The sequence below is a fragment of the Periplaneta americana genome, chromosome 13 (assembly GCF_040183065.1).
Source record: "Periplaneta americana isolate PAMFEO1 chromosome 13, P.americana_PAMFEO1_priV1, whole genome shotgun sequence".
NCBI classification, from domain to species: domain Eukaryota; kingdom Metazoa; phylum Arthropoda; class Insecta; order Blattodea; family Blattidae; genus Periplaneta; species Periplaneta americana.
Genome location: NC_091129.1, coordinates 54157053 through 54172448, shown reverse-complemented (window position 1 = coordinate 54172448; position 15396 = coordinate 54157053). Strand labels below are relative to the sequence as shown.

At 40.5% G+C, this 15396-nt stretch overlaps 1 protein-coding gene across 1 annotated transcript in view; it reads right to left on the bottom strand.

Moving 5' to 3' along the window:
* Positions 1-15396, bottom strand: part of LOC138711922 (cytochrome P450 6j1-like) — a 100212-nt gene that overhangs the window by 72597 nt on the left and 12219 nt on the right. The window contains exon 2 of the mRNA XM_069843221.1: positions 7459-7732. Within this exon, the coding sequence (XP_069699322.1) occupies positions 7459-7732 (274 nt within the window). The remainder of the gene's footprint in view (positions 1-7458; positions 7733-15396) is intronic.

Genomic DNA, 15396 nt, shown 5'->3' with positions numbered 1-15396 from the left:
TATTGTTAACTTCTGTACATTCTTCCTGTCCCCATATGATTTCCATTTCTTTGTATTCTATTAGTGATTTTAAACCATTTTACTTGCTAAACATTTTCTGTCTCACTATCTCGTTACTCCTCCCCATTATAATTTACTCTATCAAATTTATATTAATTTCATCAATTTCTTTCTATAACCAATTTAGTCCTGAACTGCTTACATTATTTGCGAATTCTTTTATCCAATTAGACTTAGTTTCCATTGTTTGTAAAAGTCTTAAACATCGTTTCAAGATGTAATTTTATTCTTTTTCTACAATATAACCCAAAAATAGACATCACAATAACAAAAGTTTATAACAAAGACACTTTCAAAATCTACAGAAAACCCACAACATCAACAACACACATACACAACACATCCAGTCATCCAACTCACCACAAACAACCTGCATTCCGACAGACTACTCGACATGCCAATGAGTCAACAAGACTACAACAAAGAAGAGTTAAACGCTATCAAATACATAGCACAAGAAAGCGGATACAACCCTAACATAATAATCAACATAATAGGAAAGCCAAAACAGAATTAAAAAAAAAACATAGGAATACAACACAAACACAAGAACATAAAAAATACATCACACTAACAAGGAAACCTTCTATCATGGTGAACTCAAAAGGCGGTAATGCCGTATATCTTTGGAAAGAGGAAGCAAAAGTAAGTCAGCAGGTGAAATTTTTCCGCCTGAGCTCCATAGGAACAAAAGTTATGGGACTAAATTTAACATGACAGTCTGTGGGAAGTGACTCATTGTACACACTTAAAGGTTAAAATGAAGTTGTTGTCGAAGTCACTGCATTGCAAACGTGATATTACAGCTGTTGTGCGTTTGAATTGAAACATTATGGACATCGATCTTCATGCAATGAAGAAGTGCTGGGCGAAAATACTTGCGAAAGCATATCCATGATATCTGCGTTCCACATATTCGATGAACCAGAAGCATATGATTTGATGTTATATGGGTCAGGAGGTTTATATTTAGGGAACTTTTCCTGTGATTCCGCTGACACACGATACACTGGAGAGAAGATTTGTCCGTCCATGGAAATGACTGGCATAATCATGTAGGAGTATGTTGTAGCAGCTCTGATCCTACTGTGGCATAAATATTCTACCTTCATTTGAAACGCAGGGTTCGCCCGGAGTGAATCTCTATTTAAAATCGACTTTGATCAGTGTTGAGGATCTGGCGAGCAGTGAAGCCACGATCGATGTACAACTGCTTCATCTTCGACACAAAATTGTCCGAATTCTGATTCACCTCTGCCTCTTTTGATGCGAAGTTTCTGCTCACTTTATGCGTCACAGAACGTGAAACGATATGATTGCGCTGCTTGAATCTCCATACCCGCGAGTCAGAAACTCTGAAGTTAAGACGGTTATCACTAGGGGGCGGATGTTGATGAAAAGTCATCTTCTTATTTTTCACATTAGGACGATGCCTATTAATACAGAAATCCTTTCTATGGTAATATCAACGTAAAAAAGTAATTTCTATATTGCATTTTTTTGTCGTTTTTGAACAAATAAGTCATTTTTTTTAATTTTTCGGCATTTTTGGTCATTTATAATCCTTTGAAGAACTTTTAGATCATTTGGGATGCATTTTACTTTCTTCTTTACCGATAGGTCTGTTAAATCATTTTCTAAGCAAACAAGTCTGTAGTAGTTTCCTACTGAATAAGTGAATAACAGTGAAGTTTGAGTTTTATAGTTTAGAACAGACTCTAAAGTCCATCTCTCATTCCACTGAATGCTTCACCTCACACAACGGAAGTAATATAAAATGCTGACAACAGCTTAGTTTAAGTGAGGACTTTGACCACTACTGTTCTTTTGTTGGTACGAGGGTGTCTTTAGAATTTATGTTTGGAAGGGGGGAAACTTTCACCGTGTCCTGGACAGGACGTGTCCTCAACATGGTTCGGAAGGGATATCTACTGTAGTAGACAATATTTTAATACAAAGATTGCAAGAATGCACGCTGCGCCCACAATTTGTTTTGTCATTCATACTCCCTCATCTGGAAGATCTGGTAACAAAAGTGAAGCGCGGAATGAGGAGGGGAGAGTGAAGGCACTGACATGGATCATCCCTAATTGAAACATTGTTTACCCTTAAAACCTTCACTTTGTTGCATATTGTTTTCCTTTATCTTAGCTAAATTCTCCGAGATTCGTAGGGCAGTCATTGAAGCAAGATGACTAATTTTTAAGAAGTTGTAGTGCGAGTACAGTGAATAATATTTTAATGTTATTTTCTTTTAATACTATGTCATTTTTCCATTAGTTTAAGGACATTTTAATGTTCATTTTAAGTGGATTTTTAGGTCATCAACATCCGCCCCCTAGTTATCACTATCAATTTGAGTTTTCACGTGTAGGCCTCAAAGCCTGATAATTCTGTCATGAATGATAGCGTTCGTACTTGACATTTATTTGAAATGCTGTATAACCATGGCATTAATGTCAGCCATTTCAGGTTTTTTTTTCACTTTTGCATCGTAATCGTAAAGCAGCATCTGTGTGACGAGAGGGAATCGATTTTTTTACAGAAGTGAAGGATCGTCTCTTTCCGATGACTGTATTGTTCATATAGTCGAGCGCTTTCTGCTTGTAATCGGCGTCTGGTCCTTCTAGGAGAAGGAGCGTAAGAAGACGTGTTGGTCTGCGACGAAGTTTCCGTTTCTTCAGCGTCCTCCGCTTTCTGGCAGTCTTATTGGCGTCCCGCCATTGGTTCGTCTTCGATGTCACCATAATCTTGCTCCCCATCTTCCACGTCCAAATTTGGTGTCTCGTCAATAAATAGCGACTTGTATGCTTCCACGATCTCCTGTTCATCCTTTAACTCATCCCTCAATTGGTGGAACATCCGGATGTCTGCGACTGACGGTTTAGCGTCACTGTTCCCAAACTCACGCACCAGCAGCTGAATCACAACTTTAGGATTCATCCTGTATATGATACAAACGCCAATAATTACTTGTCACGTCCCCCTACAGAACACGAATGAGAAACAAAACTTTAGATTGGAGCTTTAACAAGTAGTAGCGTCAACATGCATACCGTACCCTCCGTAAGAGGAGAAGAGCTGGCTTACGAATTCGTACGATGAGAGGCAAGGAGTGTCTGAGCAGTGATTAGTCACACAGTCTGAACACAAATCAAACTTAGGAGTAGCTATAACAGCAGAATTAGGTCGAGCAAGACTTATCTTTCCGTAAGATGAAAGTAGGTGGCCGCCTCCTAAAGATAATACGCAGTACTATTTAAAGTACATAACATCTATAATATCTCGTCTTCAATGGAGTGACTTTGAAAACAACTTCATTTTAACCTTTAAGTGTGCACATAGAGTCACTTCACACAGACTAACATGTTAAATTTACAGTCCCATAACGTTTGTTCCTATGGAGCTCAGGCGCAAAAATTTCACCTGCTGACTTACTTTTGCCTCCTCTTTCCAAAGATATACGGCATTACCGCCTATTCAATTCACCATGATAGAAGGTTCCTTTGTAACATACGAAAACAAAAACACACACAAAATTGCAACCTCATTCAAGAAATTAAATTACAACATAGCATACAGAACAAAAATAATCTACAAAAGCATCTCAACACACAAACACCACAAACAAGCAAATATAATCGCACAGGCTTATACAAACTCAAATGCAACACCTGCAACAACTTCTACATAGGACTGACAGGCAGATCATTTCAAACACGTTACAAAGAACACATCACAGCCATAACAAAATCACAAAACAATTCCACATACGCAGAACACATCACAAATGCTAACCACACCTACAGCAACATAAATACAAACATGGAAATTCTTCATATTCAACCAAAAAGTCAGAAACTAAACACATTAGAAAAATACGAAATATACAGACACACAAAAACACATCCCCATGAAATCCTTAATACATAACTCAATTTCAGAACACACATACTTTTTGACTCCATATTACATTACACAAACACACCCCTACAGGAAGCACAATCAGAAGGCGCGAAAACCAGGACCACCCAGTTCTGAGATACCCTACAACAGGCTGAAACTAGGAAACAAGGTAACCTAGTTTTAACATGTGAAGTGATATAGTGTTGGAAGTTGTGTAACCAAGATGTATATGTCAAAAATTTAATTTTCGTAACTAATATTGTTCCCCTACTATCCTCCATCCCCATTTCGAATCTGGCTGCAATACCTGTATTTGAGGCATTTCTATGTGATCCCCAAATATTTCTTACATAATTTAGATCTTATTCTATCTATGTATATTTACTTCTGATAAGTAATTTCTCTATACCTCAACATTATATAAGACCCGTGCATTGGATTTAAGAGAAAATTCTGTTAGTGTAGTGCATCTGTATGTATAATATTGCTAAATAAATCCATCTATCTACTTTAATATCTTTGCTTCAATCATCGCTCTGTAAATATCATTTAATCTTTTGCTGTCTGTGTTGGGTCATTTATTTAAACATTTGTCTGTTGCTGTTAGTGCTACGTTTCCTTTATTTACGGTATTTCCATTTTGTTCTTTCCACTCTCCCTTATTATCTAACATTACACCTAAATATGTAAATTTGGTCACACTCTCAATTTGAATATTATTTATGTACCATTTTTTTTACTTCGTACTCCTCCTTTCTTGCATCCACCTCACATTATGATTTGGCAGGGTAGCAGATCAACTGCCTGTACCGTAGGCCTATTTCTTCGATGGCCATATGACTTACCTCCATGCGATTAACGAATGATTACTTCCTGAATTCCAGAGGAAAGACAGGTTCAACAAAACGGCGCAAGAGCTCATTTCGCCATGAGTGTGAAAATGAGTTTCATAGAGCTTTTCACAGATAAACGGATTCATCCGGTATCCGAGAACATTTCCTTCACTTTTGAGAGGATCAATACGAAGCCCAAATCTCACACGCCAGACATTTCTCACTGATGAATCATGAAACACGATGTCCGCAAAAGTCGCTACGTTTCAAACGCTTTTGAAAAATGCTGTGATCAATGTTTTCACGACTGTCACGCTGCAAATACTAAGGAAAATGAGGAAAAAGATCTGGAAATTCATTTGCCAGTGCGAGCATGAAGCAGTACTTGTGGATGTTTTGGATCCATAACAGGCATGCCAAATCATTGTAAATCTACTAGTATATTGATGATAGGGATATAGTTCCAGACAAATCATAACGCCCTTGTCCTACTCCACCGCCTGAAGGCAGCTCAACTTTTTCAGCGATTTTTACAATGGAAGGTAGTTGTGAGAAAAGGGTTGCCTTTTGTTCACTGATATTTACAGTACGCGATAAGGGGTGAGTACCTTGAATACTTTTGAAACTAAGGACGTTATGTTTTGTCCACAACTATATACAGGACTTTTCGCTCATTCTAAAGCAGTGAAACTTAAGGATGAAATTAATCGACTTTTTATATGCATAATGAAACATGGTTATCACTGACATACTGTAAATTACAATTGCGGGAAAGGTTTCCTCTCTACTAGTCAGGACTTAAGACTTCAATTTCACACTAAAACTTTTTAGTTCTGTCCTCCGTATTGCTAATAGGTCTTGAAATCTAATTTTCACGAAAAAATCATTTATGTCTTCTCTGTTTTCATGAAGTGCACGAGTTTTCATTTAACGAACTTAGAGTGGTGCATTGCTGGGGTTGAAGTTGCTTCCAGAATACCTTACAGTTCGTGAAGGACAAGACACGCCACTGTTTATAATCAGGGTGATTCACAAAGATTGTGAAATACTCTAGTAACTGATTTATGATAAAATTGCGGTGAAAAAGTTCCCAGGTTATAGTTTATTTTAAATTTGTGTTAAGTTACAGCATCCTGAAAATTGAATATGGGCGTGGTAGTTATGAAGGTATACGCATTAAAATATCTAGGAAAATGGTATTAAAAATAAATGTATTATACATTTATTGAAGTGCATTAAGATTATTACTCATCAGAAAATTTAGTATTAAAACTGTTTTTAAAAGACTCCTCCTTCTACAGCAATGCTCGACTTTTTAGCCCCCTGAACAACGCCAACCAATCGCTCTTAAGCAACGTTGCCTCGTAATGTTAAAGCTCTGTTACTGTTACTTATGGTGAGTTAAATGTTACATGCTTCCAAACAAAATATTGTTGCAGGAAAAAGATCAGACGTAATAGTAATAATGATAATAATAATAATAATAATAATAATAGTAATAATAATATATTATTATTATTATTATTATTATTATTATTTATACTGGCAGAGTTAAGGCCATAGGGCCTTCTCTTACACTCTACCAGGTTATAAAGTAGACAAACAGTGAAAATTTTTACAAAAAGTTAAAGAACAGAATACTAACATATTACCAAAAAAAATTACAGCATAACAATAATCGACACTAAACAACATGAAAACAATACCATAATAGAAAAAAGAAAGTAAAATACATTGGAATACAATAAAAGCAACTCATTTAGTACAAATAGTTAATATAGAAAAACGTAAGGATGAATATAACGAAATGGAATGTAATGAAATAATAATAAAATAAGAAAATTAAGTAAAATTCACAATAAAAAGGTTATCATAATAAATTCATCTGGTGATCAAGGAACAAAAAAGAGGAAAGGAAGGAAAAGAAATAAATATATATTTTTACAAAACTATCGCAGAGAAAGGGCTTATATTTGAAGGGAATCTGAGTTGAAAAAAGGCAGTTTTAGTTTATTTTTGAAACGAGACATTGTCCGACAGTCTCTGACATGTTGGGCAGAGAGTTCCAGATATGAGATGCAGGGACGGTGAAAGATGAAGAGTAGAAGGATGTTCTGTGTTTAGGAATGGAGAATGTGATATGGTGTTGTGAGGGAGTATCTGTTTCGTTATATGAGGACAAATGTTGAAAACGAGAAGTTAAGTAGCTAGGATTAGAGTTCTGAAGAATATTGAAGAGTAAAGTGAGAGAGTGCATAGTTCTTCGCTCTTTGAGACGGACCCAGGACAGCATATTTAGTGAAGGTGTGATACGGTCAGATCTACGGATGTTGCAAATAAATCGAACACATGCATTATGAACACATTGTAGTCTGTCTGTCAGTCTCATGTTAAGGTCAGTGTAGAGAGTGTCACAGTAATCAAAATGAGGCATCAAGAGCGACTGCACTAAATTCTTACGACGTACGAACTAAGTTGATTGAAAAGCATTATATTAATGTCACTAGCTACTGAATAAGCATGACTTCAGTTTCAATTATATCTAAGTTGCTGTTAGATTTTATGAATATTTCGCAGACCGTCCAATAAATTTCCATGTTAAATCAAGTATTATGTCTATTTAATATCTGATTATCGGAGTAACTAAGACATCTCTCACCTGTATTTGATGGAACTCCAGACGATTCTACGCAGAAGCTGAGTATACTCGTCGCTAAATACTTTGAATTTCAGCATGTTGTGGAAGTTGGGCGCGAAGTACATGAGCAAAGTTGAGAAGCCGTTAAGCACAGAGAAGTTGAGCATCTTTCTGTGGTTCTCCCAGATTTCGGCGTTGGATTTATTGAAAGAGTTGCTCTTGATGCCAAAAGCGCATGAAGAAATGAGATCAGTTGCGTACATGCCCATTACTTCCATGACGTTTATAGGAGCGCCTGTTAACAAGTGTCATATTTTTAAGATCTGTTTAGGTTCAATCAGTGAATATTGATATACAGATGTCCTTCAGAACCTGAGTAAGTGATTGTAGTGTTGTTAACTTAAAAAGGAAGCAATAAGATTTCTATATTCGGTATTTTACCTGATGTTGCATCTGTCAAAAATACCGCATGGCTCAGAAAATATAGTTCTACCTATAATGCAACGTACTTTTGGGCCTATAGGAGTGTCTGAAATGATATTATTAGGACCATTAGGAATGTATTGTTTTGAATCAGTGTTTCTCGAACTTTTTCGATCGCGGAACAGTGAATGGTAGGAATACAGAACAACATGGACAAAGAAATAAAACGCAGAGTAGCGATAGCATGGAAAGCTTTCTGGCCCTAAAATTCGTTCTATTAGACAAAAAAAAAAAGCCGAAAAATCAAGATCAAAACACTAGACTACTCCATTTTTCCATTACTACTCTACTGATGTCAAACCTGGAACTTCACGAAAACACAAAAGAAACGCATTAAAGTTTGTCAAAGAGATGAAAGTACTAGGATTATCCCTTAAAGAAAAACTACCAAACACCAGGATAACGGAAATAAGCAAATTGGAAGACGTATCAAGACCAACTTGAAATGCCGGTCGAGGTGGGTTCCTCCAAGTGGTGACCGGGGGGTGCAATGGTGGCTCTCGTGCTTTTCTTTTCGGCCATTTTTCGTCCTATCACCAACCACTCCTCTTTGTTCTCTCTTCTTTTTCATCACTATTTCTCTCCGCCGGCCGCCATTGCATGCGGAACGCCCACCAAATCATCACAGCCATTTTCACCGCTCCATCCCCGCTGTTTTGTTCTTGCCACGTCCGCCACCATGACGGGATTTGTTAACAATGTCTGATGAGGCTTCATTCTTTTTTTTTTATTTGGTTATTTAACGACGCTGTATCAACTACTAGGTTATTTAGCGTCGATGAGATTGGTGATAGCGAGATGATATTTGGCGAGATGAGACCGAGGATTCGCCATAGATTACCTGGCATTCACCTTACGGTTGGGGAAAACCTCGGAAAAAACCGAACCAGGTAATCAGCCCAAGCGGGGATCGAACCCGCGCCCGAACGCAACTTCAGACCGGCAGGCAAGCGCCTTAACCGACTGAGCCACGCCGGTGGCTGGCTTCATTCTTCTTCCTCTTCTAATTCTTGTATCTATTATTAGGTTAAGTTTCTTAGGTTTATAACTCCTGTTTCATCAGCGGGGATCTTTCCTATCTCCGTGGTCCTGTCCCACGGTTTCGAGCGCGACTTCCGACTTGTGTGGCCCGACAGTGCGCCCGGCAACGAAGCAATAGTGGACCCTTCATATTGCCTCTATATGCAAGTCTAGGTGCGGAGCCCGGACCAGTAGTCATGTACACTCACGTAGAGTCCCAATGGGGGCCCGGAGCGACTTAAACGTCCCGGTGACCGACTCTGCTCGCCGGGGCGGATATATCGCTCCGACGTGTTAACGCTGACGTATGAGTGTCGCAGTGTAATCAACCACAAGTCCCCTGAAGCTGCGTGCGATCTCGGATTGCTCCGGCTTTGGGAGGGTAGGTCGGAGTTAGCCGAAGTAGTCTGGCGGTTGTGTTCAGTGTAGAGTGGGGAGCCACGGGCAGTTATTCCCGTGGTAGTGGCATAAAACTGCGACACGCCCCTGGTGTGAGACTTGCCATTAGGTGTGTAATGACCAGTTTGAAGGGTAACTTGCGTGAAGTGGGTTGCTTGGGATCGGGCTGTGGGGGGGTCCCCACGGCCTGCACAGACCGCGAAGAATTCTTAGGTGTCTTTTTCTTCCGCCCCCCCCCCCGTGGCAGGCTGACGCCGACGGTTCCGTAGGGGGGGACAGTTCAAAATGGCCTCTTCGCGCTCCTCTTCCTCTCCGGAAAAACAGCAACAAAAGAAAATGAAAATAGTAAAAGACAGTACAACTGAAGTTAATAAGACTAACACTGCAATGAAATTGGTCCCTGACAAGGTAATAATTAAAGTACCGTCTCCAAAATTTATTAGTATAACGTTGGATGGGACGGAAAAAGCAATGAAAAACATTAGTCCATTTTACGTGAGACGCGTGCTCGACGGACTCGTAGGCAAGGTCAGAAATGCAACTTGACTCCGGAATGGCAGTCTCCTTGTTGAGACTGCATCTGCAAAACAGAGTGAAACACTGTTGACAGCGAAGTTGCTGGGATCATACCCAATCAGAGTAGAGCGACACTCCTCGCTGAACACCACGCGAGGATTTGTGCATACGGATTCTCTAGATGGTATGTCCGATGAAGAGATCCAATTAGAGCTGGCGGAACAGTCCGTATCTAAGGCTTACCGTTTACTGCGTAAGCGGGACGGACGGACTGAACCCCTGACCACAGTCTTTCTGACCTTTGAAACGTCTCTCTTGCCAGAATACATCTTTGTTGGGTACGAGCGTGTCCCTGTGCGTGCGTATGTGCCGAATCCAATGCGGTGCTTTAGGTGCCATCGGTTCGGACATACGCAAAAACGTTGCACAAACAACATCTGCGACACAGACTGCTGAGTCAGACGACTCGTGTGGGCTGGATATCAGGCCTTACGTACCTAGAAAGATCGCTACCGTGACAGCAGAGAAAGATTCTAGACCTGGTAGAACACCGGAACGTCGCGCTCCTAGTTCGGATGGCGGATCGAGATCACGCTCTCGATCACGTCCTCGATCAAGATCACGATCAGTAGTGCGACGATCTGCAAGTGAGTCGCCACAGTCCAAGATTAAGCAGTCCCAGACAAAGGCATCAATCCATAGAAAAGAAAAAAAGAGAAGATCGCCTGTGAAGCCACCATCATGATTTAGCTCCTCGCGATGACAGATATTGTACAGTGGAATATGAACTGTGTACGCAGCAGATATACAGAACTACAACAATTGATCTATCATGAGAACCCTGCTATTTATGTCTACAGGAGACACACCTCCGACCCGAACATTCCTTGAATATTTCAGGATACAATATTTACCGGTACGATCATCTTGCCGGTATTCGGGTCAATGGAGGTTGTGCCATCCTACTCCGTCAAAATATCTTTTCCTCCATCATCAATATTAACACTCCTCATCAATGTATAGCAGCTAGAATATCTTTATCTAGCGTCCAGTTCTCTATAGTTTGTGTCTATATGCCCCCTGATATACCTTACACAGTTAATGACGTTGAACACATTCTATCGCAGGTACCTGCTCCATATTTGTTAATAGGAGATTTTAATACATCTCACCACTCTTGGGGCTCTAATTCTGATGATGGCAGAGGAAATAAAATAGCAGAGGTATGTACCCGCCTTAATCTGATTACCCTAAATTCCGGGGAAGCAACACATCTATCCTCGGCTTACGGTACTTTCTCCATGATAGACATCTCTATTTGTAGCTCAGTTTTGTCCACGCATTTCGAATGGTCAGTTATTCATGGCCTTCATGGTAGTGACCACTACCCCATTCGAATGCGTATGTCCGCTTTACGTCCTGCGGAAACTCGCTCTTCAAACTGGGTTATTAAAAAGGCTGACTGGGTCGGATTTTCGGAGTCCATATCATTCGATGATATTGGATATGAAAGTGTGGACTCCGTCGTAGAGCACTTTTCAAATGTGGTTATTAAGTCTGTGGAATTATCTATCCCCCGGTCGTCCTGCAGGCCAAAACGCTTCCCTGTCCCTTGGTGGACGGACGCCTGTAGAGATGCAATCCGAGACCGCAAACGTGCTTTACGCCAATTTGAGCGCCACCCGACCCAAGAAAACTTTGTCAGTTTAAACGTCTTCGAGCCATAGCTCGTCGCACTGTGTGCGATACTAAGAAGACGTCCTGGACAAATTACGTCAATTCATTGAAAAAATAACATCCCAGCTAACATCGTGTGGGACAAAGTCAGTCGGATAATGGGGAAACATAGTTCTGTAATTCGGGGTCTTCTGAACAACGGCGTACCGACCACCAGTCACATAGAAATTGCAGAGATTTTCGCTCACTCATTTGCACAGATAAGCAGCTCAAACAATTATGACCCGGAATTAGAAAAAATTAAGGATACTGCGGAGAAACTAACTCTGAACTTTACATCTAATAACATTGAACACTACAATGCACCGTTCACATCTGAGGAGCTGGAGGCGGCACTGGACGCATCCCCTGACACCTCCCCTGGCCCTGATAACATCCACAACCGTATGCTTCGCCATCTTCCGCCAGCTGGAAAATCCTTTCTTCTGGCAATGTACAACAAAATCTGTACTGAGGGTGTATTTCCATCTGCTTGGCGTTCCGCCATTTTAATCCCAGTCCAGAAACCAGGAAAGGATCCTTCTTTACCTGGCAGTTATAGGCCAATTTGTCTTACCAGCTGCGTATGCAATGTTACGGAAAAGATGATAAGCAAACGCCTGATGTGGGTACTCGAATCGGAAAACCGATTATCTAATATCCAGTGTGGGTTTCGTAAGCACAGATCAGCCGCAGACCATCTTGTTCGGCTAGAGACCGCCATTAGAGATGCTTTCCTCAAGAAGGAATATCTTGTGACGGTCTTCTTTGATCTAGAAAAGGCTTACGATACCACATGGCGATATGGCATTCTGCAAACTCTGCATGATTGGGGACTTCGTGGCAGTCTACCAACATTTATTGCGAAGTTCATGGCAGAGCGGTATTTCCGAGTTCGAGTAGGCACCACACTTTCTAACGAACATCTCCAAGAAAATGGCGTTTCGCAGGGGTCTGTATTAAGCGTTCTTCTTTTCTGCATTGCGATCAATGGAATTGCCCACTGTGTGGGTGGCCGAGTATCTTCTCTCTTGTACGTTGATGACTTCAGTCTATTTTACAGCTCCCGATATCTTCCATCCATCGGTCGACATTTGCAGCTGTTCATCAACGTACTATCAGAATGAGCTGTTCGCAATGGCTTTAAATTCTCCACTCAGAAGACGCAGTGTGTCCACTTTTACAACCAACGTGGACTTCATCCACATCCTGAACTGCGTCTTAATGGAGTACAGTTGCAATATACAGACACTGCGAAATTTTTGGGCCTTATCTTTGATTATAAATTAACGAGGGAGGCACATATACGTGATTTGAGAATGCGTTGCGAGAAATCCTTAAACATTTTACGCCTTTTGTCAGGGGTTCGCTGGGGTGCAGACCGTACAGTGCTTTTACGTCTTTACCGAGCTCTTATACGATCAAAGCTGGATTATGACTGTTTTATTTATGGCTCAGCAAATAAATCTAAATTACGTTTTTTAGATACTATCCATCACCATGGGATACGACTCGCTACAGGGGCCTTCCGAACCAGTCGGATAGCGAGTCTTTATTGTGAAGCAGGAGAACCATCACTGTATCGGCGACTTAATGTCTTGTTCTGCTCATATGCTGTTAAGCTTCGCTTGCAGCCTGAGCACAATTCTTATGACTCTTTCCATCATTCGTCTCTTTACGGCCGATACAGTGAAAATCCACGGAGACTTCGTCCAGCAGGTGTGCGCTTTCGTGAACTGCTCTCTGAGCTGGATATACATCTACCATCAGTTCGCACACTGGAGTATACCACCACTCCACCGTGGATTATGCGACGTCCCATGTTTGATGTAAGTCTGAGCCGCTGTTTTAAGAATTTTACACCAGCTTTTGTTTATAGACTTCGTTTTAGTGAATTTTTATCCCGATATCCAAATTATTCATTAGTTTTTACTGACGGATCCCGGATAAATGATTGTGTTGGTTGTTCCTTCGTTACAATTGGAGAGATATTTAAATATAAACTAAGCCAATATACTAGTGTTTTCACTGCTGAACTCTATGCTTTTTACAGAGTTTTATTGTTTTTAATTAGGCAACCTCGGGGCAGATTCCTTATCTGTTCCGACTCTTTAAGTGCCATCCAGTCCTTGCAGTCTTTTAATTGTGATGATCCGCTTGTCTTAAGAACTCAGCAGCTGTTCCATACTCTCCTTTGCTCTGAATATGAGATTGGAGTAGTGTGGATTCCTGGTCATGTAGGGATTCCAGGAAATGAGGCCGCGGATGCTGCAGCCAGGGCTGGCGCACTGAATGGCTCTCTGGTATATTGGCGCGAGAGGTGGCAGGACATTCAAAACTACTTGAAATATAAAATATGGTGGCAATGGGAAGGAGAATGGTCTGCACAAGAGGGAAACAAATTACGAAATATAAAGCATACTGTTCGAGTTTGGGATTCGTCTACAAGAGCGTCGCGACACGAGGAGGTTTTACTCACCCGGTTGAGGATTGGCCATTGTCATCTGACACATGGCCATCTCCTACGTGGCGAACCTCAGCCGGAGTGCGATATGTGCCATGTTCCACTTAAGTTGGAACACTTTTTATTGCGTTGCAGGAAATATCACCATGCACGGAGGCAATATGGAATTCGGCCGACATTACGTGACGGTCTTGGAAATGATTTTAATTGTACAAATGCAGTTCTGAGATTTTTTATCAAATACAGGTTTGGATAAGGTGATTTAGTTTTTTATTGATCCGCTTTACTTATCCTCCGGACCCTTTACATCCGGAGGTTACATTTGCTGTTTTATATTTGATTTTACATTGTTGACATTTCGGACTTTATACATCCGAATATTTTATAAAATTTTATGGTTTTAAAATATGATTCACAAATTATCTCTGGTGGCCTTAGTTTTATTGTTTTATTTGTTCGTTTTGAATACCACCTAGTGTGGTAGAATTGCTCACTTTTATGATTCTGTAGAAATCACCTTATGTATACTGCATTTGTGTGCCTCGTTTTATCGTGACAACGCTTTTTAGTTCTTTTAGCACTCTGATTATTATATTATTTATGTCTTTGTTATATTAAGAATTTTAGATAAGGGCGCAAATAGCCATAGTAGCTGACGGGCCCTTCTTAAACCCTACTACTACTACTACTACTACTACTACTACTACTACTACTACTACTACTACTACTACTACTACTACTACTACTACTACCGACTTGAAATGGAAATGGGGAGGACACGTGGCGAGGCTTCAGAACACCAGATGGGCGTACATTTCTACAATGTGGACCCCACGCATGACGACGCCTTCAAGAAGAAAGCAGGAGCACACTGGACTAAAGCGCTTTCAGAATAAGAAGGCATATAAGGCGGAGCTAGTTCAGGCTGGTCTAGCTCGACTAGCCAATAACAGTGAAGCGGTGTTGCCTAGTTAAATCGTCGCGAAGTCTCGCTGAAGCGTCGCGTATTAGTTTCTTTCTTGCGCGCACAATATTTATGGCTAGGAATGAATTTTAAGCTGTGCCATTCGATAGAGCTACGAATTCTGAATTGAACAGTACAAGAATGGCAATTATATGTCAACTGGTTCGCGTGTTATCGCTTTAGGGCTAAACAGAGATACCCAACCTACAACATACAACGTATTTTGCTCTGAGGTCCCTCTCTGTAAACGAAGATAGATTCTGTTTATTTTCAAATTCAGACGTGGACTGTTTTCTCTTGTGTGATGTGTAACTTACCATAACAATGTCTCTTGAAGGGATTGGAAGTGGCTCTGGTGTTTCATCTGTTATACGCAAAAGAATAGTACCGTTACTAC